Here is a 26103-nt window from a genome sequence, read left to right as displayed (position 1 = left end):
CTTTCCAATAATTTGCCCACCACTGGCGTAAGATTGAAGGTCATTTTAAAGGTCAGTACATTTTAATAGGCCCCTCTGAATATTCTCAATAAGTTAGCATCTGATTCAAAGACAAGACCACTACCCAATAAGCCATGGCTGACATGACAGTTCTACCACAATATACAAGAGGAAAGAGTAATATTGGACGTGATTGAGGGGTGGGGTAGCAGATCTCTCCAATTCTCCCCTTTAAAATCTGTCATTGTCCTACACAACAAAAAAAAGACACCACTGTCATTGTAAGATTAATGTGTTATTAACAACTATTTCTTCTCCAAAACTCTTGAATACTGTGAAACAAAGTGCTGGGGAAACCTTGGCAATCAGTCATCCACTGGACACAAAAAAAAAATAAACAGAGCTTACATTTTAAGTCCAGTGACTTGCAATAGTCACTTGACTTGAAATTCTCATCAATCCTAACATCACCACCTATGAATCCCTTGAATCAGTTTTCTGCACCAGTTGATGTTGGAAAATGGCTACTGAAGTCACAATTACACTCAGTGTGAAGATAAACAATCCCAACTAATCTTGTATAAGAAGTTTATCCACACCATCCTCCTCCAATATCTCTAAGGTAATCCAAATGAATCAGACTAGACTTGCCTGGATTCATTTTTAACCTTTCATATTGTAGCCACAGCATCACAAGCACTGGCTTCTTTTCCTGCTGTTATATTGCTACCTCTGGTGTCCAAGGATCTATTCTTGAACCCATTCTATTTTGTATGAACATGATGCCCTTTGGCCATATCATCTAAAATTAGCGTTAGCTTCCATGCTATTATGATCTGAGCTGATGTGATTATTGAACAAGTCATATCCCACACTGAAATCCAGCTTGAGAGATCACTTATAACTATTATTTAACACAAATAAGCAATGATACATATTCATTTTAACAATAAAACAGAAGTCTACTACACAGAAGAAAAAAACAGAATAAAACAGGCTATTTACATAAAACACAATTTGAAAGAGTGGAAATACAATCTTATCTATCCCAATACCGTTACTTTACAGGGCTCAAACTCGAGAGCATTCACTTCTTTGTAGGTCTACCATATAACCACACACGTATTTCATTAACAAAATCTATTTTTCCATCTACATACTACTCAATCCTAATCCTGGCTCAAGCTTTTCTGCATGCCAATGGTATGTACAGGCTTAAATGTTGTAAGGGACGCTTGGCCAGCTTGCACCATTCTTCTCTCTGTAAACTTGAAGTTATCTAAAACTCTACTGCCTGTATTCTTAATTGCGCCAATTGTCATTCACCAATCACTCGCACTTGTGAACTTTAGCTGACTCCTGATCAAGCAATGCCTTAATGTTAACATTTTTAACTTTTGAATTCTTCACTGGCTTTAAGCAATTCTCTCCCCTCCGGTTTCAAAATTTTCAGAAATTGCAAGAATCAAGAAAACAAGATGGCCAATTTAAGGTGATTTGTGAAAGAACGCGAAGACATGGCAAAAAAAAATTAATGCAGCATATGGTTAAGGGTCTGGCATTGCTACATCTGTCTATGGGTACGTGGGTTTAATCAGGGCTTTCAAAGGGGAACTGGATGAAAAAAGCGGCAGAAAAAAGACAGGTGTTAAAGTAACCAAGTTGTTCTTGCTGTGAACTGGCGTGGAGATGATAGCCAAATTATCTTCTGTAGGCACTCAACCAAGTTTGGTCTCTTGACCATCTACATTATTGGAGCCATGCTTTCAGCTCCCTAGGTTTAAACCCAGGAATTTACTCCTTAAATCTACCTTTTTGACCAAACGTTCAGTCATCTGCCCTAATATTTGTAGGTGTGGCCTGGGTTCTAATTTTCTAATATTGTGGGCAGAGCCTGAAGGTAGTTTATGATTTGTTCAGAGTTGCTAAACAAAGTTTGTTGTTTTAAGTGGAGGATTCAGAAATTACAAGTGCTATTTTGCACCAATTTATAACAGAGTTCCACTCATTTAAATTTTTCTTGCAATACAGAATTGCAAGTGTCGACCTAGGCCTAGTACGTCGCTCTTCACAAGTTTCCGAGTTCAAGTTCCACTCCAGAATTTGACAACCTGAAGCTACAGATACTCCAATCCACTGCTGAAGACTGCTGCACAGTTGAAAGTGCCATCTTTCGGATGAGACATTAAACCAAATCCTCATTTTCCACCCTATGGTGAATGTAAAAGATCCCACGGCATCACTTCAAAGAAGAGGGGTGTTTTCAGGGATGTCTCTGGACAATAATTATTATTCAATCAACATTACAAAAATTGATTTGAGCCACCATCATATGGCTGCTAGTAACAGTTTGTAGTTTGCCACGATTAGTTATGAAGAGCGCTTTGACGCAAACAGTAGTTCTGAAAAGTGCTATAAACTGAAAATATTTAACAATCAGCTCTCCTGTGCAGTGTTCAAGAATTCCTCTGGAAATCAAGTAACTGTAATAATTTAAAATTATCCTCTTTATTGACTGAGCTTTGTATATGCCCATTATAGGTAAATACAGAAGTCGTGGTATCTTTGCACTAAATGTCATTAATGTTTGAAGTTTAATGATCCTGCTGCATTACCTATGATTCACTGGGAGAATTTATGTCGATGGGAAGTTTAGGGATTGATGCCTCACTCTGGAAATTTCAGCATAAACAGTTACAATTAGATGCAGGTTTTCTTAGCAGCCAAAATTAAAAATTATGAAAAAGCAAGCAAGGGACTAAAGGCGGAAAATCTTCAGGACCAGATAATCTCCACTCGACAGTAAAAGAAAGCTAGATGATAAGATTAATGGTGTATTTGTGTCATAATTTTAACAGCAATCCGAATGTTGAAACTGTGCCTTTGGAGTGGGAGATTACATTATTGTTTAAATGGTTAGAGAAATTGTTAGAAATTTATCAGCTGTGGGAATGCCAAGTCTATCATCACAGAATACCACTAAACACTTGGAAAAGTATGACTGCTGGCATATAATTGAGAGAAAAAAAGTAAAAATGTCTCAATATTCAAGCGGTTTTTGGATTTTGTTTTTAAAAAGCAGCCAAAGGGAGATGGTGTGAAATTAATCCTGACCTCTAAATAAAATGCAGCATAGATACAGAACGGATTACCTTGCAGAACAAAATACGGTTGAAAAAGACAAATTTAGGACAGATGTCAAGATGCATTTTTTTAACATGGAGAGTGACTAATAAATGGACCAGAATGCCAAAATGGAGAACTAAGGCATGACAAGATTCACGTATAGCCAGATGTTGAGAGAGTCTGAAACTTGGATACAAGCACAAGATGGCTTCTTGATGCAAGTTAGCACAACAAAATGGCTTCTAGGCTATGAACTGTTAATTAATTCTGCTAGAGCTACATAAATAACTAACCCTCAGACTGTTGCAAAGAAAGATTAGCAGACAATGCGCCTTTCAGAATACAGCAGTAACTTGATAAGATAGAGAAGTACCAACTGCTTTGACTGACCTTCAAGGGCAGGTGCAGCGGCTCTCTGTAGCAAAATAAAAATAAGCTAAGTGTAGTGACCCAAGTTGTTTACCAGTTAATATCATTGGACTTAGTAACTGTCAATGAAGCAATATTATATACTGATTGGTAATTGTTTGAATATACTGTGCGATCACGCCTTGTACCCTGCTTTAAGTATAAAAATGTCTTTGTATTAGCCGGTGGTGTGCAGCTCCTCCGAAGAATACAGAAGTGCTCAACTTCTGTGTTTCCTGATGCTCTGTACCCGGCCGTATGAAGAAATAAAAGAGTAAAGTGTTAAACAGCCAGACCGATTGCGAGTGTTCATTGACCGATTGCCGAAGCGAGACCCCCCTCCCGGGGAGGGTCTAGATTTTCAGTTGTAACAGCAAAACAATAGCATCTACCTTCTGGAAGCATGAAATCAAGAGTCATCCTCATTAAGATTTACCTTAGATCAATCTCAGATAAAAATAAAATTTAAAATGTCCAAACAGAATGGTGAAGACAATGTTTACAATCAATTCCACGTGTGGGCTGTAGAAGAAAAAAATTAAGATGTTTGATTTGATAGAAATAAACTTGATATTCACATTCATGGTCTAATGCAATAAAAGGTAAGACTAGTCTGCATTTTAAAAGTTTATTAAAGAAAAAGCTCACTTGAAGTTCACTAAATTTAACAATTTTGCATTATACAAAGCAGACCTACTTTTTTGACAGAATAATTAACAACAGTCCAAAGATTTTTTATTTTATACACAGTAAATATGTGAATCTCATTTTTGTTAAAAATATGCAACTTGTGGCTGAAATTGAAAAATACAGGAGCGGGGCAGCAACAATCTAGATTTGCTAAAAATCCTTTTCCATTATGATGGAAATATATAATATTCTTTACAGAAGCCAAAAGTTTAGGTTATACAATGCATTACTTGCCATAAACAAATTATTTTACAAACACTTCCCAATGCAAATGTATTATATCTGAGACAATCTTGACTCTGCAGTACACTTTGTACAGCCAAAGTACTGTATATACTGCAAGAGATGGCACTATGTTAGAGAAACCTCACCCATAGCCATAAAGCTTTTGCTCACTGAGTTCACTATTCACCTCCATTTTTATAAGTCAATGTAATTAAGTGTTATAAATCATAAGCAGAGCTATTTGAAACATACTTAAAAGAAAATTAGAATTAAGAGTAGTCAATTTCCCGTTCGTTCTAAAAAGTTACATTTTGCAAGTTACATATACTAAATTATATTAATTAATTGCAATTAGCAACACATTTATTTGATGGGGATAACACTTCATAAACTCATAGCAGAAATAAAATACAGGCAGTTATTTTGAAGACCTCCAAAACCATGTAAAATACTTGTATTTAAGTTACTTTATTTCTCTTCCATTACTGGTACAAAGAATCTGTTTATTGTTAGGCTGGGGCTGGGGAAGAGAAGCAACATTAAAAACCAATCTAGCAATCAACTGAACTTTGCACAAGTGTAAATAACCAAAACATTTGTTTTCAGGAAATCCCCCCAAATTAACAACTAAAAGCCACAGGCAAATTGAGAACAATGATTTGGTGAGGTATAAACACTGATTACAACATGCTTTAATAACATTATTACAGGAACATACAAAAGTCATCTATATACTCAAATGTTCGTAGTTATCACTTCCCTTTCCATTTATTGTAAATGGTCTGTCATATTTTATTACACCTGAATGCTCAATGCGTTTTGTTTTTACAAGTTCATCTGCAGTGCTAGACTGGAATTAAACAAAAATACTCTGTAGGAACTAAATGAGATAGTTTCCAGTAAATTTTGTTCATCTTTGGATTCTTAAAATGAAAGTATAAATCAAAGGGAGGCATTAAATGCAAACAGCATGTTAAAAGGTCTAGATGACCTAGGAACCTACAGCAATAAATACTATAAAATATTATAAGGTCAGTTATTTCTATCAAATAAACATTTATAATTAGAAATGCACATTACATTTAAAAACTTTTGATACTTTATGGGCAGACATTGTATCAAACACAAACCTATTACACACCTTCAGTATTAACACCACATACACATAGCGCAAGACAACAACAGTAAAGATCGAAACCATTTTGGAATTCAGCTGACTGACAATATTTGAGGATTTTTCCAGATACCACTGTACAGGAAGATTGCTAGCTAGTGGTTCAATGGGCATTCCTTGTGTTTCAAAACATTAGCAGTTTCTACAGAATAGATACTGGATAATACATTACAGATTAATTTGTAAGTGTTAGGCTATAACAAGTGGCACTCTCATTTTTTGATTAAGATTATTTGCTTGACTTCTTCAAAAGTTTGCCACCAACACAAAGGCGTTTCGGCAGTAACAGATGCAAGGAAAAGCACAGTTGTTGAGCTGTCCCATGCAGCTCTATTATGGAACTCTTAGAGTATGAACTGTTGCCATTTAATTCCTTTTTAAATATATATTTCTGTCTACTCCCTGGGTTACAAAAATCCCTGTTCTTAACTCTCAGGCTGGTCTTTCCACATCATGCATATTGGAAATGTTCAATAATTTAAAATCTCTGAAAAAGTTGAACTCCCCTATGTATGCGATTCATTCACATTCTATCACATGCATGTGCTTACTATCAATACTGATGCCACTTCTCACTTCAAAGCACATTGGTGGATTTCCTGCTGAAAATCCATTTCACAATATTTTACAGCAGCAAAAAGAAAACATCTTTAGAATATGCCCCAAAAATAAAAAAATAAATACATAAATAAATTGGCCTGATTTAGATAACCCCCTCCAAATAAATTGCATTTTTCTTTTAAACTACTTATATATTTGCTGACTGCAGTCTAATCATCTAAAATACGTCAAGTATACAATTTCCTTTTTAGTTGGCAGGAAAGAGTTGTTTTAAAGTAACAACTTTCAACATGGTAAATATTTCTAGACTGAGGTTAGTTAGATTTTAAAACAAAGTTACAAGTAAAATAGGCACTACTTTAAGGTACCATAGTTCTTCAGTCTATCTGGCTGCAATTTCAAAAAAATTTACACCCATATTTCCCCTACCCCAAAATTTATTTGCCCAAACTCCATTTCCAACAGTAGTGTAATCATTTACAAAATGTCAGATTGGCATAAATATCTGACAGATGTAGTCATAAACCAGACCAACATTCAAAATGACATAACTCAAGATGGAGAAGACAACTCAAATTAGCTTTCTGCAAAATTACATCATTGTACAGCCTGTTTTATCTAGCACCTTGTAAACTACTGTAAATACAAAACAAACCAGGAGAGAAATACAACAGATGCATAAGGCACATCCAAGTATGTTTGACGTGGCAGATTCAAACTCTCAGAGTATGGAACAAAAACAAACGGAAATGAAAACCAATAACTTTGTCATACTGCCTGTTTTAAAGGAATGCATTTATGTTAATCAATGACATTTCAAGCAGCAGTGTAACTGTGATGAATCATTATCATTGCATTGGTAAGCTGAGTTTCTAGATCTGAGACAGACTATGTAGAAACTCAATTATTTATTTTAATGAACTTTCTAAGCTGTGGCACGTCCCACTCTCACTTAAAAGTTTAATTTAAAACATTTCAGACGAATACAGCCTTTACTGTAAAAGATGTCAGTTCATGTGTCTAGCTGTGCATCTCTCAATGCTAACTCCAGTCAATGTACACTGTAGGTTGTACATGATGCTTACCCAGTGAAGCAGACCAGATTGGTGGAAGCACATCAAGGTGTGTAAGGATGCAAGGGCTGATATTCATTTTCCAGCAGGGTTGATAGATTTCTATAACCATATGAATGTTGTATATCTCCTGTGCAAGGGTACATGCATTCTGTACAAATGTTACACTAAACCATTTCAGATAATTCAGCTCCTTAGTACACAACATTCAAAAATGGATGTAAAGTACCACATAAACAATATCTTAAAATGGTTAACTGATAATAAATGTTCACAATTAAATCAGTTGGGCTAGAAAGTCAATGCTGTTCACAAAGAACTGCATACCACAGTTATAGCACAATTTTCTACTTTCAAAGTTTAGGTAAATTTAGGTGTCAAGTAGGTCACAGCATTCAACTTGGAAACAAAACCTGGCCTGAACATGCTACTGCCTCTCACAATTAGTAGGACTTTTAAATTATACCCTGTGATAATTTCTGATTCAGTCCAGAAACTGAACAGTATTGAAAAGGTAGACAAAAATTTAGTTATTCTTAGAATATTTACGAACTTCTATAGAACTATTAAATAGAACATAAAATAAAACAAAAATGCACAGAAATTCATGCAAGGCGACTTGTTTTCATATTTTAGCTCAGATTGCTTGATTAGTGTAATGTAAAAAATGCTAGTCACAGTGTTTACATGATTAGGAGACTGATGCAACAAAGCAAAACGATCCTTTGTAGTTGGGAAAAAGCTTCTAAAGCTCTTTCTAAAAGGTCTGTGAAAAAATGTAACATTTGAGTTAAAAATAGTTGTGTGTATTGGGTTTAAAAATAGTTTAATCAGCATGTAACTCGTCATAATTTTTGTTCTGTAAAAGGTCAGGAGCCTATTTACAATTAGAAAAGTCAAAACAGTGACGTGAAAGAGTTGAGAAAGTAAGTAAACGATTTTCAGGTCTTCTGTCCAACTTTTCCAAGCTCATGGTAACAGGTTAGCATCCAGTCGGAGCCAATGTAAACCCTGACGAGTGTAGCGTACAAGATCAGTCATACTGCTGCTGCTGAACACCAAAGGATGCATCACTTTATCCAACTCCACAAAAAAATCTATAAGCAAGAAAACAATTTTTCAGGGACCTCATTAATATTATTTTACCAGCAATTATTGAGATAGAACATAGATCAGTACAGATGTATATATGTTATAAATAAAAAAGGCAATTTATAAAACAAATCGAAGTATATTTATCAGTTCATCTATTCAAATGCATCATTCTAACTTGCTTTCCAATTTATCCATGTTGTATTAATGATCACAAGGTAACCAAACAAAATAAATAAATAAGCAGAGAAGGAAGTCATTCAGACCTTTGAGCATACCCTGCCATTCAATAATATTATGGTTGATTCTCCCACCTCAGTTATACCTTCCCACACCATCTCCTTATCACTTAAGTGTGCAAAAATTGATCACCCTCTGACTTGAATATACTCAATGACAGCTCTCTGGAATTTCATATTGCTATGATTCACAGTCATCCAGATGTCTCTGAATACCAAAATTTCTCAGGCTTTCACTATTTAAATAAATTCTGCTTTTCCAATCCTTGTTGTTAGGAAAGTGAATGAACTTGTATTTCTTCACATTATACTCCCATGCTCTTGCCCATTCGATAACAATCTAAATCCTTTTGAAGTTGGTTTGGATTCTCCAATAAAAGTTTGCAACAGCAACAGACTTGAATGTATAACTTGGTTCCCTCACTAACTCATCAACATCATATGTAAATACTGGAGGCTAAAGCAAAGATTCTTGTGGTACCCAATTAGTTACCGTCTGCCAATCTAAAGCTGAACAATTTATTCATCCCTGCAGTTTTGTTGACTGACCAATCTTCAACCTTGCTGATATATTACCCGATCAAATAAACCATCATTTTGTGCAAAACATCTTGTAGAGCACTTTAGTGAAGGCCAAAGTAAATTCGAAAGGGCTGTTATTGAATAGGCAAGAACTTGGAATAAAATGTCTTTTGAAAATTCAACACATTACAACTGCCATTTTCTCAAATCCTTAGGGACTCTGCCTAAACATCTCAAATTCCTAATTGCTTTAATAATGCGTCCCAATATTTCTCAGATAAACTGGCTTATATTTCCCCAGCTTCTCTCCTAATCCTTCCTTGAATAGTGGGGTTAAAGCTCTTACCTGCTAATACACAGGAAACAATTCTAGAACCTAGGAAATTCTGAGGATCAAACAATATTAGCATACTGGGTATGTCATTAAAATAAAGATCCATTTTATAACCTACCTTTGTTTTCTTTACCCAGCTGGTCAGCTTGATCCCACACTTCAGTGGCATACAGGAAATTGGATGTGACTTGAACATAACTAGCTGCCATCTGGTGGATTCTCTGTGGAATTGTGACTGAGGCTGAGGAACTACTGGAGGATGTACTACTTGCAGAGGAATAGCTTCCAGTATTACCTGGGGAGAGCTTAGGAGAAACTGGTGATGGCGTACCAGCAGCTTTGCTAAGTGAAGAGAGAAAAAGGACTTTAAAAAACTTCAGGTGTTTCCAAAATGGCAAAATACAACAACACACTTTCAGATTCATCTGCCTTAAGGCATTTTGCATACACAGGTTTAATTTCTGATTCTTGAGCATGGAAGTTTATTTTGAGGAATGGCTCTACTGATATCAACAGCTCTGACTCCTCATTCAAGTGACATGAGGTATTCAGAAATTAAGTGCAAGCAATGCATTTGACAAATATAAAAATAACTTCAGTAGATGCACACAGAAGACATTGATGCGTAGGATGATTACACAAGTCTTTTAAAGATCCATACATCCAATTGTTTTATGATTCAGCAGTTTTTTGTTATTCAAAAATGAAAATGTGGCAGCACTTTTCAACAGCCAGATTCTGGCCTATTCCCAGAGTCTGCTGGGAGAATCACTTGCCAGGGAGACTGCATCACATCGTATGGATTTGGAACCACAAAGCCAATTCACCTCTGCACACAGCCTTTAGAAATTTTGTTTGAACAACTTTAAAAAAAATAGTTTGCTTAAGTGATCATCACAACTGAACCTGCCCCCAACCATACTTACAGCAGTAACTCCTCACTGTGCAAATAAGCTTTTCTCACCACATATTTGTTTCTTTGGCAAAACACTTCAAAACTGTGCCCCCTCATTTGGCCCACTTGCAGAAAGAGTTTTTCCCTATCCACTCAGTCCAGACCACTCATGAATTTGAAAACTTTAATCAAATCTCCTCTTAGCTCCCTCTTCTCCTAGGAAACCTATCTCAAATTCTCCAATTCATCTTCACAATTGAAGTGCGTATCCCTAGATAAAATCTCTTCTACACTCTCTCTACCATATTCCCTTCTTTCCCACATTCTGGTAGCCAGACCCGCACTAAACAGTCAGCTGAGGTCTAACCAATGCCCTTCAAAAATTCGGCAAAACCTCCTGCTCTTGTACTTTATGCCCCTATTTATAAACCACAGGGTACTCTGTGCTCTATTACTAGTTCTCATTACCTCCTCTGCCACCTTTAATGACTAATGCAGGTCTCTGTGCTCCTGCACACCTTTTAGTACCCTTTAGCATCAAAGTGTGTCACTTCACATTTTTCCAAATTGAACTTTGTCAGATATCTGCCCTCTCCACTGTGTTAAATACTTTTCAAGTTCTGTACAATCCTCCACACATTTATTCCATATTATAACTTTATGCAAGACACTATGTGCTGTATCAAACACCTTTTGGAAGCTGAAGCACGCACATCAAGGGCTTTGCCTCTCAACCAGCTCCTCTGTCACTTAAAAAAACTCTATCAAGTTAGATAGACACAATTCTCCCCTAAATCCTTGCTGGCTCTTCCAAATCAATCCTTTTTTTTCATGTTTTACATACAGAAAAAATTACCTTCCTACGCCAGGTGATTGAGCTTGAGCACTGCTGTATGAATTCTACAAAATAAAATTGTTTAACATCAGTACAGAGCAACGAAGTGTCTAGTGTTTAACAGCCAAGTAGATTAAACTTGTTTTAAAAGTTTAATAATAATAATTTACCTTGAGATGTTCAGTCAATGTTTTGGAGTATTTTAGTGCACTGTCTTTCTTCAGTTTAAATAATCTCATATACAAAAGTGACTGACATCGAAGGCTGTAAAAAAAAAGACATTAATTCTAATTTACCAACCTCAGAAAATTACTATTGCACATGCTTCCTCTATTCTGTTCAGTAAAGGGTGAAAACTGAATATATAAGTATTGACTCAACCAATTTGAAATATTTTTAAAAAAATATTCTGAGATATCAATTCATACCTTACAGTTAAGTACTCACACACTCATCTATTCTTATTTACACAAGCTATTTTGCCTCAATTCTTCCTGTGGCACTGCCTCTTGAGCAAGGAAGTTTCACTTCAATTTTCTAACCTTAATGCTGACAATCCTATGTTTCAGCCTCTCCCTTTGGATTTGTCCACACCAAAAACGCCATCTCTATGTCTACCCTATTGAACTATCTCACAACAGAACGTCCTTTATCAAGGCTCCTCAAGTCGTTTTTCTTCTAAAAGACACAGCCTAATGTCATCCAACCAGTGATGGCGCTGTAAGTGGCAATGTATAAACTTTTCACTGTACTCATCGAGTATGTGTGACTATAAAGCTAACTTCAATAAATGAATGCTCTCAGTTCTGACCAGAACTGATTGCTTCTTTTACCAGTTACAACTCTAAGAAATTGCAGGCATCACCTGCACCCTGCAGCTGTGCATGGGGATGGAAGTACAATATGATCTCACAAACCTTGTTATCGATAATATTTTGATGTTGTTCATCTTCAGTGAAAACCAGAGGTTATATTTCAAGGTATAAAACCAAACAAAAATTAACTTCACATGATTGAAAATAATTATAAAACCAAAATGGTTAGACAGATATTTTTTAAAAGAATAAAAGCAAAATTCCAACAATGGTAGAAATATGAAATGAAAACCAAAAACTCTGGAGTAATTCAGCAGGTCTGGCAGCATCTGTGGAGAGAGAAAGAATAAAGAACTCTTCAGAACTTTGAAGAGGAGTCATATCGGATTTGAAACGAAAACCCTGCTTCTCTCTCCATAGATGTCTCCGGAGCGGCTGTGTTTTTCCAGCATGTTTTGCATTATTTTTAAAATAAGTTTAGTTAATACTAACCACCTACATTTGAAAAAAGGTATCACTGATTTCAGCATCATGTTAATTAAATGTTTGAGAGATTCACTAAGATTACAACACTGACAAAAAAGTTTGTGATAAGACTGAGATTATACAAGGCTAAACATACCACAAGACAGCTAGCTTTTTATCAGCTGCAGTAGCATCAGGTGCCATATGATTCTTTAACTTCATAGTGTATCTAGAAAGAAAAAGACAAATCTTGAAACAAGAAGCAAACTTTTATTATAGAACAACCAATCATATACAATTATGAAGTAAAACAAAATGGCATTCCGACACCCAGTGGTTGTACGTACTTGATCAGTTCTACAGTCTCGGCATACATGGGGAAAGGCGATTTAGCTTCTTGAGAACTTCGTTCCAATGCATTACCACACTCGATGAAGGACACAACTGCATCAAGGTAATATACTGCCTTTTCAAACCTATCTGACTACATTGTGACAAAACAGAAAGGGGTCCATTAAGCAAAAATAACCATAATTTTAAAAAAAATCAAGATTTCATAAGTCATAGCATAGAACACAAAGCAAACAGTTAATGCTAAACCTATTTAAAACATTGGTTAGATCAGCAAAATTCACCTAATTTCAAAGTTCAACTTTTGGAAGGAAGGTAAAACCATATAGGTGTTGGAGAGAAGTTTCACCAAGACACATCAAGGATGAGCAGCTTTAGTTATGAAAAACTAGGAAAACCTAGATTCTTTCCATTAGAGCCTTAGAGGTCATATGCAATTTTAAAATAAATATTCCAAATTATGAAGGATTTCTATAAGTTGAAAGACCAGATCTACTCTCCAAAGGCAGAGTAAATAGCGAGTTTTGAGAAGATTTGTAGCTCAGGTTGAGGTTCTGGATGTGACTTTGCTCGCTGAGCTGGAAGGTTCGTTTTCAGACGTTTCGTCACCATACTAGGTAACATCATTAGTGAGCCTCCGACGAAGCGCTGGTGTTAGGTCCCGCTTTCTATTTATCAGATAAATAGAAAGCGGGACATAACGCCAGCGCTTCGTCGGAGGCTCACTGATGATGTTACCTAGTATGGTGACGAAACGTCTGAAAACTAACCTTCCAGCTCAGCGAGCAAACTCACATCCGGAAGAGTAAATAAAGAGCATAAATTTCACACACATGACTCAAGGGAAAGTCCTATTAGAAATAGCAATGGAACCAAATCTATAACAGGTTTAAAAAGGTCAGTGAAAAATTTTAAAAAGTACAGGGAAGAAGCGCCAGAGGAATGGGATTGTATGGATAGCTCAGAAGTCTTCTTCTATCATGCTAGTTTCTACAATTTTGTAAGACCTACAGAAATTAATACACATTTAAAAGGAAACAAGTTAGACATTTCTAACTAGTACTTAAGAAGGGAAAGGAAAAGTAAAACACAGACTTCTGCCTCAAATAGGTAAAGCTCTCGAGGTGTTGTAACTGGCAACTTTGTGATGGTAAATCAATTGGGTAATGTTTATTTGTTTTTGGCTAATATAAAAGTGATTGTTCATATTAAATGTGGTCATTTTAGCACTGGAGGCTGGACAAGGTATTCTCAAATAACTTGTTTTTAAACAGGCTCCACAATAAATAATTGAGCTCTTCTCCACCATACACAAGAATACTCTTCTGACACAGTGGTAGTGATCCTACCTGTGTCAGAAGGCCAGGATTCAAGCCCTATCTGTCCCAGGAGGTGTCATAACATGTCTGAAAAGGTTGATTGAAAACATCTACCACAATATTTCATAAAATGCTACCTTGTATAAAATGTTTCTTTACAACAGATTTTACACAATTCAAGGACCTTGTGGCTAAATAGCCACATTTACTGATCATGACATTATAGATTTAATTTCAAACTCAATATTCCAGACAAGCAAGTTGCTAGCCACCATTCAATAGTAACTGCTTCACTAAACCTGTTATCAGAATCTCAACTTTACAATCAAATACTGACCAAGAGATGCTTCTGATTAGTGAAGAAAAATGCTGAAAATGGAAGAACAAGTCTATCAATTACATCTGAAATTGTTTTTACATCTGTTAGGGTACACTAAACGAGTCAGTCACTTGGATGAGGTGAATTGATAAGGTCAGCAAACTGACCGCTCAAGCAGAATGAACATTAGAATGGTTGCAGCATAAAAGGAGGCTGTCAAGCTCATGGAGCTTAAATTAGTTGCCTGCAAGAGCAATTTAGCCCATCTAACCTTTTGTGCAGTCCTGCATTTTTCTTTTCTCTTTCACTCTCTTTTGAAAACTACAACTGAAGTGGTAACATTTCCTTGCATAAGCACGTTCTACCTCAAGTCAGTGATAATGGGAACTGCAGATGCTGGAGAATCCAAGATAACAAAGTGTGAAGCTGGATGAACACAGCAGGCCAAGCAGCATTTCAGGAGCACAAAAAGTACCTCATGTCACCTTTATTTCTTTTGCCAATTGATTTAAATCGACTACCACTGGTATTCAACCAATGAAACACAGTTCCCCTTTATCCTCTGTAAAGGCCTTTCACAATTTGGAATCGTTCTATCAAATCTCCCCTCAATTTCTCTTCACCAAGGAAACCAATTCCAGCTTTTACAATCTACCCACCCAAATGAAACCCCTCATCCTAGCAAACAATTTTGTAAATCATTTCTGCATCACCTCAAAGCCCTCTAAACGCATAGTGCCCAGGATTGAACACAATATTCCAGGCATGGCCGAATCAGTGTTTTATGAAGGTTCAACACAACTTTCTCAGTTTGAGTTCTATGGGTCTCATTTTAAAGTCCAAGAGACTTTTTTGCATTTTGAGCCACTTTTTAAAACCTGACCTGTCACCTCCAACACGGTGTACAAAATAGCTCCAGCTGTTTGCTCCTGCATGCTTTTCCTTTATTCATTCAGGGGACAAGGGTGCAAATGGCTAGGCAGCATTTATTGCCCATCCTAATTTCCCAGAGGGCCACATTGCTGTGGATCTAGAGTCATGTGTAGGCCAGACCAGGTCAGGATTGCAGTTTCCTTCCCTAAAGGACATTAGTGAACTAGATGCGTTTTTCGTGATAATTGGCAATGGATACATGGTCATCATTAAATTCTTAATTCCAGAATTTTTAGAATCGAATTCAAATTCCACCATCTGCCGTGGCAGGATTCGAACCTGTGTCACAAGAACATTATCTGGGTCTCTGGATTAACAGTCCAGTGATAATACCACTAGGTCATAAACTTGGGAGATTAACTTTATACTGTCTTTCTCTGCTCTTTCGTCTAAAACTATAAACCCACGTTCGTGCAAAAAATTTTATTTACAATTTTCAACAATCCCACCAATCTGAGTTTTCTTGAAGTCCATCACTGTATCTTTATCACAGAAACACAAGAGGAAGAGTAGGCAATTCAAATCAAGCTTATTCTGCCATCCAATTAGAATATGGACGTTTTTCCTACCTTAATGCTTCTTTCCCTACACTATTCCCACATTCCTCAACATGCTTAACATCTAAAAAATATTAATTTCCCTTTTCATACTTCTAAATTATCATCAGAAAATTTTGAAATTATCTTGTTCATTTAGTTAAGTCATTAACATAGATTAAAAAAAACACAAACAGGTCTTCAAGTCAAGTCCTTATCTATGGAACACCATACTGCATTTTCCACCCTGATGATTGATCCACACTAATCAATATAACTGCAATTACCCGTCATTTCTAATAGCTTTCCCAACCCCAAAGGTTAAACCAACTGTTACTGCTTAGTGTATCTTTGCACCCAATTCAGAACCAAGTTGTATTTTTGTTCAATTCTTTCTCTTTTACATTTCTCATTTGGCATCCAGTGAGCGCTGGTTTTAATTATCCTAGATATCCCCTCATGGATACAGAACTGAACTTTCTCTTCAGAGAAAGCCTATTATTCATTTACAGGTTTGTCTGATAACCTGTGCTTCCAATTTATGGAAGAGATCTGTTATGGACCCACTGAAACTGGCCTTCCTCCAAGTTTCTTTTCCATACTAATCTAAACAATATACTCATTGCTCCCCAGACTAACACAGGATCGACTTGACCACTTCATTCCCTAGAACCAAATCTAGCTATATCTTCTTCACTGGGTAGAATGTGAAGAAAATTCTCCTTAACATACTTGAAACTTTTCTCTCACTTCTTTATCCTCAAATTGCATTAGTCTATATTAGTTTAAACTAAAATAATGGGGAGGCGATGGCCTAGGGGTATTATTGCTGAACTTTTAATCCAGAGACCCAGATAGGTTTCTGGGGACCCAGGTTCGAATCCCGCCATGGCAGATGATGGAATTTGAATTTAATAAATATCTGGAAATAAGGGTCTAATGATGACCATGAATCCATTGCTGACTTTTGAAAAAAAAACCTATCGAGTTCACTAATGTCCTACCATCCTTACCCATCTGGCTTACATGCGACTCCAGATCCACAGCAATGTGGTTGGCTCTTAATTGCCCTCTGGGCAATCAGGGACAGGCAATAAATACTACTTGGCCAGCGGTGCCTTCATTCCATGAATGAATAAACAAAAACTAACTTATATACTATCAAGTTCTACATTATCACAAGTCGATTTTCTGTTCTAACTGTCTTGTAATTTCACTTCCCTACATCTTACTGATATTAGCTCTTCATTCCAAGTAACTTATTTAACAGAATTTAAACACCCCAGTGGCTCATCTTTGGACCGTTAAAGTTACACCGTTTAGAAGTCTAGTAATGTAATCACTCACATAAATGCTGCATTTGTAACAAGTAACATAATAGTTGATCCATCTTTAGATTAAGGACACAAAAAACTTACTCATATTTTCTTGCTACCAAAGTGAAGGGGGCAAATGTCATTGCTAAGTACTTACCAGAGCATCTGCGTTATGCTTAAGCTTTTTTGCTTCCTGTAGGTAATGATCTGCTGAATGCAACCTAAGATTGAAAGAATGTAAAACAAACTTTTGATATTCAGTGTTGTCTACAGTTCAACATTACAACAGCAACTTTACTTCAGTAACCACACTTCACAGCCATCCTGGATCAAACCTTGCAAGTTCTTTTTTACTGCTGCTGCTGAGCATTGATAAACTTCATTTAAACTTTAAATTTTGAATTATGATTGACCTCGATTTTGTGATCGACTGTGAAGTGACAGCATGCAACCCCAACTTCAAAGACTGACGTCTATAATGATTTAGTCATCTCTGTGGCATGGACCGCCCACGCCCTGAGGTCAGAGTGAAGGAGATTTCCGGGTGTCCAGTAATAGGGATACTACCAAGCAGGGTAAACAACCGACTGAACTGAATGTGCTGAATCTTCCACTTGCTTAAAACTTTAGACAGCAAAAAAATAATTGCACTGGAGATTAAGGTGGAAAATGACAAAAAGTTTTGCAAAAATTGAAAAGTTTTTTTATGACCTGCTATTCTTTAAAATGCAACTTTTCAGGTCCAATGAGCTGTTTTGCAGTGATTATACTGTTCAGATTCTGTTTAAAATCCCAGTAAATAGACAAAAAAAGCAGCAAATAAACAGTGCAAATTATTTAAAGAAGCAATTCAAAATATCCAAAAAATATAAGTTTGAGTGAAAAAGACCCATCTCTAGCTTACTATGGTGGTTAAGGATAGTATTGGATTAAAATATGCTAATAAATGTTGAAAGAATAGCAGGATTAGGCATACTTCAGAAACCAGCAAAAAGGTCTATGAAAGGTGGATTAAAAAGAGTGAAAAATAAACATTTACATTGACAGAGATAATGGGAACTGCAGATGCTGGAGATTCCAAGATAATAAAATGTGAGGCTGGATGAACACAGCAGGCCAAGCAGCATCTCAGGAGCACAAAAGCTGACGTTTCGGGCCTAGACCCTTCATCAGAGAGGGGGATGGGGGGAGGGAACTGGAATAAATAGGGAGAGAGGGGGAGGCGGACCGAAGATGGAGAGTAAAGAATATAGGTGGAGAGAGTGTAGATGGGGAGGTAGGGAGGGGATAGGTCAGTCCAGGGAAGACGGACAGGTCAAGGAGGTGGGATGAGGTTAGTAGGTAGCTGGGGGTGCGGCTTGGGGTGGGAGGAAGGGATGGGTGAGAGGAAGAACAGGTTAGGGAGGCAGAGACAAGTTGGACTGGTTTTGGGATGCAGTGGGTGGGGGGGGGAGAAGAGCTGGGCTGGTTGTGTGGTGCAGTGGGGGGAGGGGACGAACTGGGCTGGTTGAGGGATGCAGTAGGGGAAGGGGAGATTTTGAAACTGGTGAAGTCCACATTGATACCATATGGCTGCAGGGTTCCCAGGCGGAATATGAGTTGCTGTTCCTGCAACCTTCGGGTGGCATCATTGTGGCAGTGCAGGAGGCCCATGATGGACATGTCATCAAGAGAATGGGAGGGGGAGTGGAAATGGTTTGCGACTGGGAGGTGCAGTTGTTTGTTGCGAACTGAGCAGAGGTGTTCTGCAAAGCAGTCCCCAAGCCTCCGCTTGGTTTCCCCAATGTAGAGGAAGCCGCACCGGGTACAGTGGATGCAGTATTTACATTGACATTTTATTTTTATAGAGCTGTAAATAATCAGAGTTCTAAAAGAGGTAATTTCCAAAGTATCACATTCTCTGGCTATGATTGGCCAAAATTTCGTAGATTTTGGACTAGCCCAGCCAATTAGAAGTTAGCAGATATAACACCTTCATTCAAGAAAGGTGGTGAAATACAGGACAGCTAGCTTGTCAGTCAGTGGGAAAGTGCTAGACCTTTTTGAGGGAAATCTCTGCAATACAGTCAGACATGCATAATAGGAGTAGGGCAGATCAATATGTTGTTACAAAAAGTCAACTGCACTGGACAAATTTAAAGAGTTTTTTGAGAAAGCAACTAGCATGATTAATGACTAGGTCAGATCGAGAACAGAAATTCAAGAATCAAAGAGGTTTTCAAGTACAGTTACAGAGAGAGAAAGATTCATGTATGAAGATTAGGAACAAAGACCCAACAACTGCTACAACATTTTGAAAGGCATTTGGACAGATACGAGAATACAGTGTTATAGTCATACAGCAAGGAACTTGGACCAACTTGTCCACGCCAACCAGACATGCCAATTTGACTTAGTTCCATTTGCCAGCATTTGTTCCAAATCCCTCGAACGTTCTTATTCATATACCCATCCAGATGCCTTTTAAATGCTTGAGGTCAGAAATCACATGAAATCAGGTTGTAGTCCAACAGATTTATTTGAAAACAAGTTTTCTGAGCCGTACTCCTCCTTCAGGTGTTACTGAAAGAGGGAATATCAGACACAGAATTTATAAGCAAAAGATCACACCACTAATGAGGATATACTAAACAAACCTAAAATACTGCTAAGTCTTTAATTAGTTAGACGGCTTTAACTGATTGATATGTAAATCCCTGAAATTCTTTCAATTATAGCCACGTCCACATACCAGTTCCCTCTGGTAGTTTGTTCCACATACACATCATCCTCTGCATGAAAAAAAAATTAACTCTCAGGTCTTTTCTAAATCTTTCTTTACTTGCCTTAAAGCTACGCCTTTTAGTTTTGATCTATCCCACCCTACAAAAAAGATCATGGCTATTCATTCTCATGATTTTATAAACCTCTAGAAGGTCACCCCTCAGCCTTGGATGATTAGATTAGATTCCCTACAGCGTGGAAACAGGCCCTTCGGCCCAACAAGTCCACACCGCCCCTGGAAGAATCCCACCCAGACCCATTCCCCCCGGAACACTATGGGCAATTTATAGCATGGCCGATCCACCTACCCTGCACATCTTTGGACTGTCGGAGGAAACCAGAGCGCCTGGGGAGAACGTGCAAACTCCACACAGACAGACAATCGCCCGAGGCTGGAATTGAACCCGGGTCCCTAGCGCTGTGAGGCTGCAGTGCTAACCACTGAGCCACCATGCTCCAGAGAGATAAGCCCCAGACTGTACAGCCTCTCCCCATAACTCAAACCGTCCAGTCCTAGCAACATCCGTGTAAATCTTTTCTGCACCCTCTCAAGTTTAGCAACATCTTTCCTATCGAAGGATGACCAGAATTGTATGCACTATTCTAAAAGTGGCCTCAAATGTCATGTACAGTTTCTAAGGTTTTGGAGTAGATCTGTAGCTTGGGTTGTGGGTGGTTGGCTTGCCGAGCTGGTTTGTTGCTCCGCAGACATTTCATTACCGTGCTTGGTAACATCCTCAGTGCAGCCTCTGATGAAGCGTTGGTGTGTTTTCCTGCCTGACTTTTTAACTCTGGGGTGCAGAGCGATGGATTGCCTCACTTCCGGGTTTCCTTCATTGTGGAATGTATATGGGGTCGAGTCCAATGCGTTTATTAATAGCATGCTTCGTGAAGTGCCATGCTTCCAGGAATTCTTGTGCTTTCTCTGCCTAGCCTGTTCCAGGATCTTGGTGTCATCCCAGTTGAAGTCGTGATTCTCCTTGCCAATGGGGATTGAGGTGAGTGAGAATTGGTCATGTCTTTTTGTAGTCAATTGGCATTCATGTACTTTTGTTGTTAGTTTTCTTCCTGTTTGTCTGATGTAGTGTTTCTTGCTATCTCTGCAGGGGATTTTGTGGATGACATTGGTCCTGTCCATGACCTCTTCCAAGCGTTCAAGGATAATGGATATCCAAAGAACTGGGTCAGCAGATGCCTACAGGGACAGCATCAGAATGATCCTACATGCCCTGACACACTCATCACACTACTCTACATCAGGAACAGGTCAGAACTCACAAGACTCCTACGACCACTGGGCATCAGAATGGCACACAAGACCATATCTACACCATGACAAGTACTCACCCGAACTAAAAACCCACTCCCCGCCATGAACAGGACCAACGTCATCTACAAAGATCCCCCGCAGAAGCTGTGAGAAACACTACTTCGGACAAACAGTCAGGAAACTAACAAGAGTACATGAACACCAACTTGCTACAAAAAGACACGACCAATAGTGACTCATCTCAATCCACATGGACAAGGAGAACTACGACTTCGACTGGAATAGGCTAGGCAGAGACAAGCACGAGAATTCCTGGAAGCATGGCACTTCACGAAGCATGCTATTAATAACACATTGAGCTCGACCCCATATACATTCCACTATGGAGGAAACCCAGAAGTGAGGCAATCCATTGCAACAGGCCCCAGAGTTTAAAAACCAGGCAGGAAGACACACTGACGCTTCATCAGAGGCTGCACTGAGGATGTTTACAAGCACAGTAACAAAACATCTGTGGAACAACAAACCAGCTCAGTCAGCCAACCAACCTCAACGTCCTGTCGCTACATGATGTTCCAACTCCTATACTTGATGCTCTGACCAATGAAGTAGGGAAGGTTTTGAGGGATATGGGCTGAATGCACGCAAATGGGACTAGCTTAGTTTTAGAAACTTGATTGGCATGGACGAGTTGGAATGAAGTGTCTATTTCCTTTCCTGATGACTAATGACTCTATGACTAACAAATTGGTTCACTGAGTTGGGAGGATTATATTACCATGAAAAGAAGATTGGTTTAACAAACTGAAAAGAGAACAGGGATAAAATGGGGGATTTTTAAGATATAAGCCTATGACTCGTAGTGTGCCACAATGGTTACTGCTGGAGCATCAGCTACTTAATCCATATTCATTGTTTAGATAAAATGAGTAATATATCTATTGTTGTTGATAATAGGTGGGAATGCAAGCTGTGTGTAGGGGGGGCAAGGGGCACGAAGAGGGCTGCAAAGGTTTAATAAGTGGGCAAATACGAAGTAGATGCAGTACAATTTTGCAAAGTGGGATGTGATTTAATTAACAATTCTATAAGAACAGAAGAGCAACTACTGTTTTTTAAAAAAATTAACACTAGAGTTCTAAATGTTTACAGAGACAGACCTTGTACAAAGAACACGAAGTTAATATTCCAGTACAGCCCACAATTGGAAAAGAAAATGGCATGTTGGACTTTATTGCAAGCACACTGGAGTGCAAGAATAAAGAGGTCTTGTTACAACCATACAGAGCTTTAGTAAGGCCACACATGGAACACTGTCCAATTTTAGTCTGTAGATTAAAGGAACAATTTGCACTAGAGGCTGTACAGAAAAAGGTTCATAAAGTTGGTTCCCGGATCTTCCAATGATAAGAATTTAAGTAAACTGACTGTTTTTTCTGGAGATAAGATGAATAAGAAGTGGTCTTTTTTAAACATTCAAGTTTAAGGAATTTGAGGGGATACAGAAGATGCTATTTTTCCTGACTGGGAAAACAGACAAGTTTCAGGTTTTAGCAAAGATCTGTAGCTTGTAAACCATGTTGGTTCTCTATGCTGTGGGAATGGGGGTCTTTTAATCCTTTAAAGTGTTTGTCATAGAGTGGCTGTGATCTTGTGGGCCACCATGATTCCTAGTGGTCTTAGAAAATTCAGACAATGAAGGCCATCAGTTTAACTGGAACAAGTAACCATGGTAGTCCAAGGCAAACACAGACATGTACGGGAAATTCCTCGAGGCATGGTTCTCCACCCATATGACAGTCAACAAATATCGAATTGGACCCCATGTACAAACCCTAACAAATCAAAACCGGGAATGACGGTACTCACCATAATGGACCAGACAATATAAATTCAAAGTGGAGTAGAATAACATAGCTTCATCAGAGGATCCACAGATGAAGTCACCCAGCATGGTTACAAAACGTCTGAACAAAAACAAGCCACTTGGCCAGCAAGTCAACAACCTCAGGCACAGATTCAGATTAAATCTCCAGAATTCTCTAGACTTATGGGGTTACAGATGCACCACTATTGAATATATTTCAAGTTGAGATGGACAGATCAACATTACAGTAAGTGGCAGAAAAGTAGAAATGAAGCCCGAGACCAGCCATGATCATACTGAATGACACAGCAGGTTCAAGGGACTTGAAGATGTGGTGGCGATGGGTTTCATGTCAACAAGAACAAAAGATTGTAGCAGTCTGATCATTTAAAATTAGATTTCACAAAGTTATGAAAATTGTAAGTGTCATGGTAATTACTACGCTCACTGCTGCAAGTCAAAAATAAGCAAAAATTGGTTGAATGATCCGTCAATGCATAACTGAACAGCCACCCTTTAATTAAATGCATTGAGCACAAATGCTGTCAATTATGGAAAGCAGAATAAAGACTCAATAAAACCTAGCTGTTTTATTTAGAGACGTGATCTGTCAGCTTCCTCTTGCCTTCATCAGTTTGAATTAGTTTGAACTAGGAAGCCAACACGAAAAGCCCATATGACAGAGCAATGCCAAAGGAACAAGCATTGGGAGGTGAAGCAGAAATCAGGAAATAATAAAGTGATGCCTAATTTTGGATATTAAATGTTGAAAGACTATAGAGTGAGGTTAAAACTGTTGAAGATGATAGTATCTTCCATAGATTAGGACCCTGGGAAAGAATGAGATTGTGTGAAGAATTTAAATGGGTTGACATGTAGATGGAGAGTAAAGAAGATAGGTGGAGAGGGTGTAGGTGGGGAGGTAGGGAGGGGATAGGTCAGTCCAGGGAAGACGGACAGGTCAAGGAGGTGGGATGAGGTTAGTAGGTAGCTGGGGGTGCGGCTTGGGGTGGGAGGAAGGGATGGGTGAGAGGAAGAACCGGTTAGGGAGGCAGAGACAGGTTGGACTGGTTTTGGGATGCAGTGGGTGGGGGGGAAGAGCTGGGCTGGTTGTGTGGTGCAGTGGGGGGAGGGGATGAACTGGGCTGGTTTAGGGATGCAGTGGGGGAAGGGGAGATTTTGAAACTGGTGAAGTCCACATTGATACCATATGGCTGCAGGGTTCCCAGGCGGAATATGAGTTGCTGTTCCTGCAACCTTCGGGTGGCATCATTGTGGCAGTGCAGGAGGCCCATGATGGACATGTCATCAAGAGAATGGGAGGGGGAGTGGAAATGGTTTGCGACTGGGAGGTGCAGTTGTTTGTTGCGAACTGAGCGGAGGTGTTCTGCAAAGCGGTCCCCAAGCCTCCGCTTGGTTTCCCCAATGTAGAGAAAGCCGCACCGGGTACAGTGGATGCAGTATACCACATTGGCAGATGTGCAGGTGAACCTCTGCTTAATGTGGAATGTCATCTTGGGGCCTGGGATGGGGGTGAGGGAGGAGGTGTGGGGACAAGTGTAGCATTTCCTGCGGTTGCAGGGGAAGGTGCCGGGTGTGGTGGGGTTGGAGGGCAGTGTGGAGCGAACAAGGGAGTCACGGAGAGAGTGGTCTCTCCGGAAAGCAGACAGGGGTGGGGATGGAAAAATGTCTTGGGTGGTGGGGTCGGATTGTAAATGGCGGAAGTGTCGGAGGATAATGCGTTGTATCCGGAGGTTGGTAGGGTGGTGTGTGAGAACGAGGGGGATCCTCTTGGGGCGGTTGTGGCGGGGGCGGGGTGTGAGGGATGTGTCGCGGGAAATGCGGGAGACGCGGTCAAGGGCGTTCTCAATCACCGTGGGGGGGAAGTTCCCCCCCACCCACTGCATCCCAAAACCAGTCCAACCTGTCTCTGCCTCCCTAACCGGTTCTTCCTCTCACCCATCCCTTCCTCCCACCCCAAGCCGCACCCCCAGCTACCTACTAACCTCATCCCACCTCCTTGACCTGTCCGTCTTCCCTGGACTGACCTATCCCCTCCCTACCTCCCCACCTACACCCTCTCCACCTATCTTCTTTACTCTCCATCTTCGGTCCGCCTCCCCCTCTCTCCCTATTTATTCCAGTTCCCTCCCCCCATCCCCCTCTCTGATGAAGGGTCTAGGCCCGAAACGTCAGCTTTTGTGCTCCTGAGATGCTGCTTGGCCTGCTGTGTTCATCCAGCCTCACATTTTATTATCTTGGAATCTCCAGCATCTGCAGTTCCCATTATCTCTGACATGTAGATGTTTAGCTCTAGTTAAATCGAAATATAAACAACTTCATGCATAATTTGTAACTTAATTGCACATCCAAAGCTAAATTCTTACTGACTAAATTACCTTCAATTCGAATTAAAATTCTGTATTTATATGACATCATTTCCCTACTGCGTTGTATTTTTATTTAAGCAATAACAGGTCATAAGATTATCAGGGAGAATATATTAAACTTACCGATCATCAAAGCTGAGTTTGGGCCTTCTTAACTTTAATCCATCTCCTGATGGTGTTGATGACTGTAATGGGTTCAAGGAGCTAACTGGGGTTTTCTCTTGTATCTATAAAGAAACAAAAACAAACGAACTGTAGGAACTTCACTGAACATCTTATCAAGAGTCAGGCACTCTGACCGACAGCATGTGCACACCTTAAACCACATCTAACAGTAATTCTGTCAACTAGCTGGGCATACAAAATTTCAGCACAAATGATTTTCTTATAGCAGGATCGACATAGGCACTAAATCACAGTTTTGAACTCATTCATACACCTATTGTCCTTTTATATGAAGTCACTTAACTATGACTAATTTTCTCTTGAAGCCTACAGTTTCGCGAGATGATGGCTTTGTACCTTGGCAGTCAACTTCATTTTAAGCATCAACAGATGCACTAAGAAACTCCACTCTGGCATGGC

At 38.9% G+C, this 26103-nt stretch overlaps 1 protein-coding gene across 4 annotated transcripts in view; it reads right to left on the bottom strand.

The window, feature by feature from the left end:
• Window positions 1-4182: 4182 nt before the first annotated feature.
• Window positions 4183-26103, bottom strand: part of aff4 (AF4/FMR2 family, member 4) — a 100112-nt gene continuing 78191 nt past the window's right edge. For all 4 annotated transcript variants that reach the window (XM_048543178.2, XM_048543180.2, XM_048543179.2 and 1 more), the window contains 8 exons: window positions 25642-25745; window positions 17386-17449; window positions 12802-12938; window positions 12612-12683; window positions 11345-11438; window positions 11196-11239; window positions 9563-9786; window positions 4183-8354 (listed from right to left, as the gene is read on the bottom strand). In XM_048543178.2, coding sequence (XP_048399135.1) covers window positions 8227-8354; window positions 9563-9786; window positions 11196-11239; window positions 11345-11438; window positions 12612-12683; window positions 12802-12938; window positions 17386-17449; window positions 25642-25745 — 867 coding nt within the window. In that variant the 3' untranslated portion in view covers window positions 4183-8226. The remainder of the gene's footprint in view (window positions 8355-9562; window positions 9787-11195; window positions 11240-11344; window positions 11439-12611; window positions 12684-12801; window positions 12939-17385; window positions 17450-25641; window positions 25746-26103) is intronic.

Source organism: Stegostoma tigrinum, chromosome 13 (genome assembly GCF_030684315.1).
Source record: "Stegostoma tigrinum isolate sSteTig4 chromosome 13, sSteTig4.hap1, whole genome shotgun sequence".
Lineage (NCBI taxonomy): Eukaryota > Metazoa > Chordata > Chondrichthyes > Orectolobiformes > Stegostomatidae > Stegostoma > Stegostoma tigrinum.
This window is presented reverse-complemented; position numbering and strand designations above follow the sequence as displayed.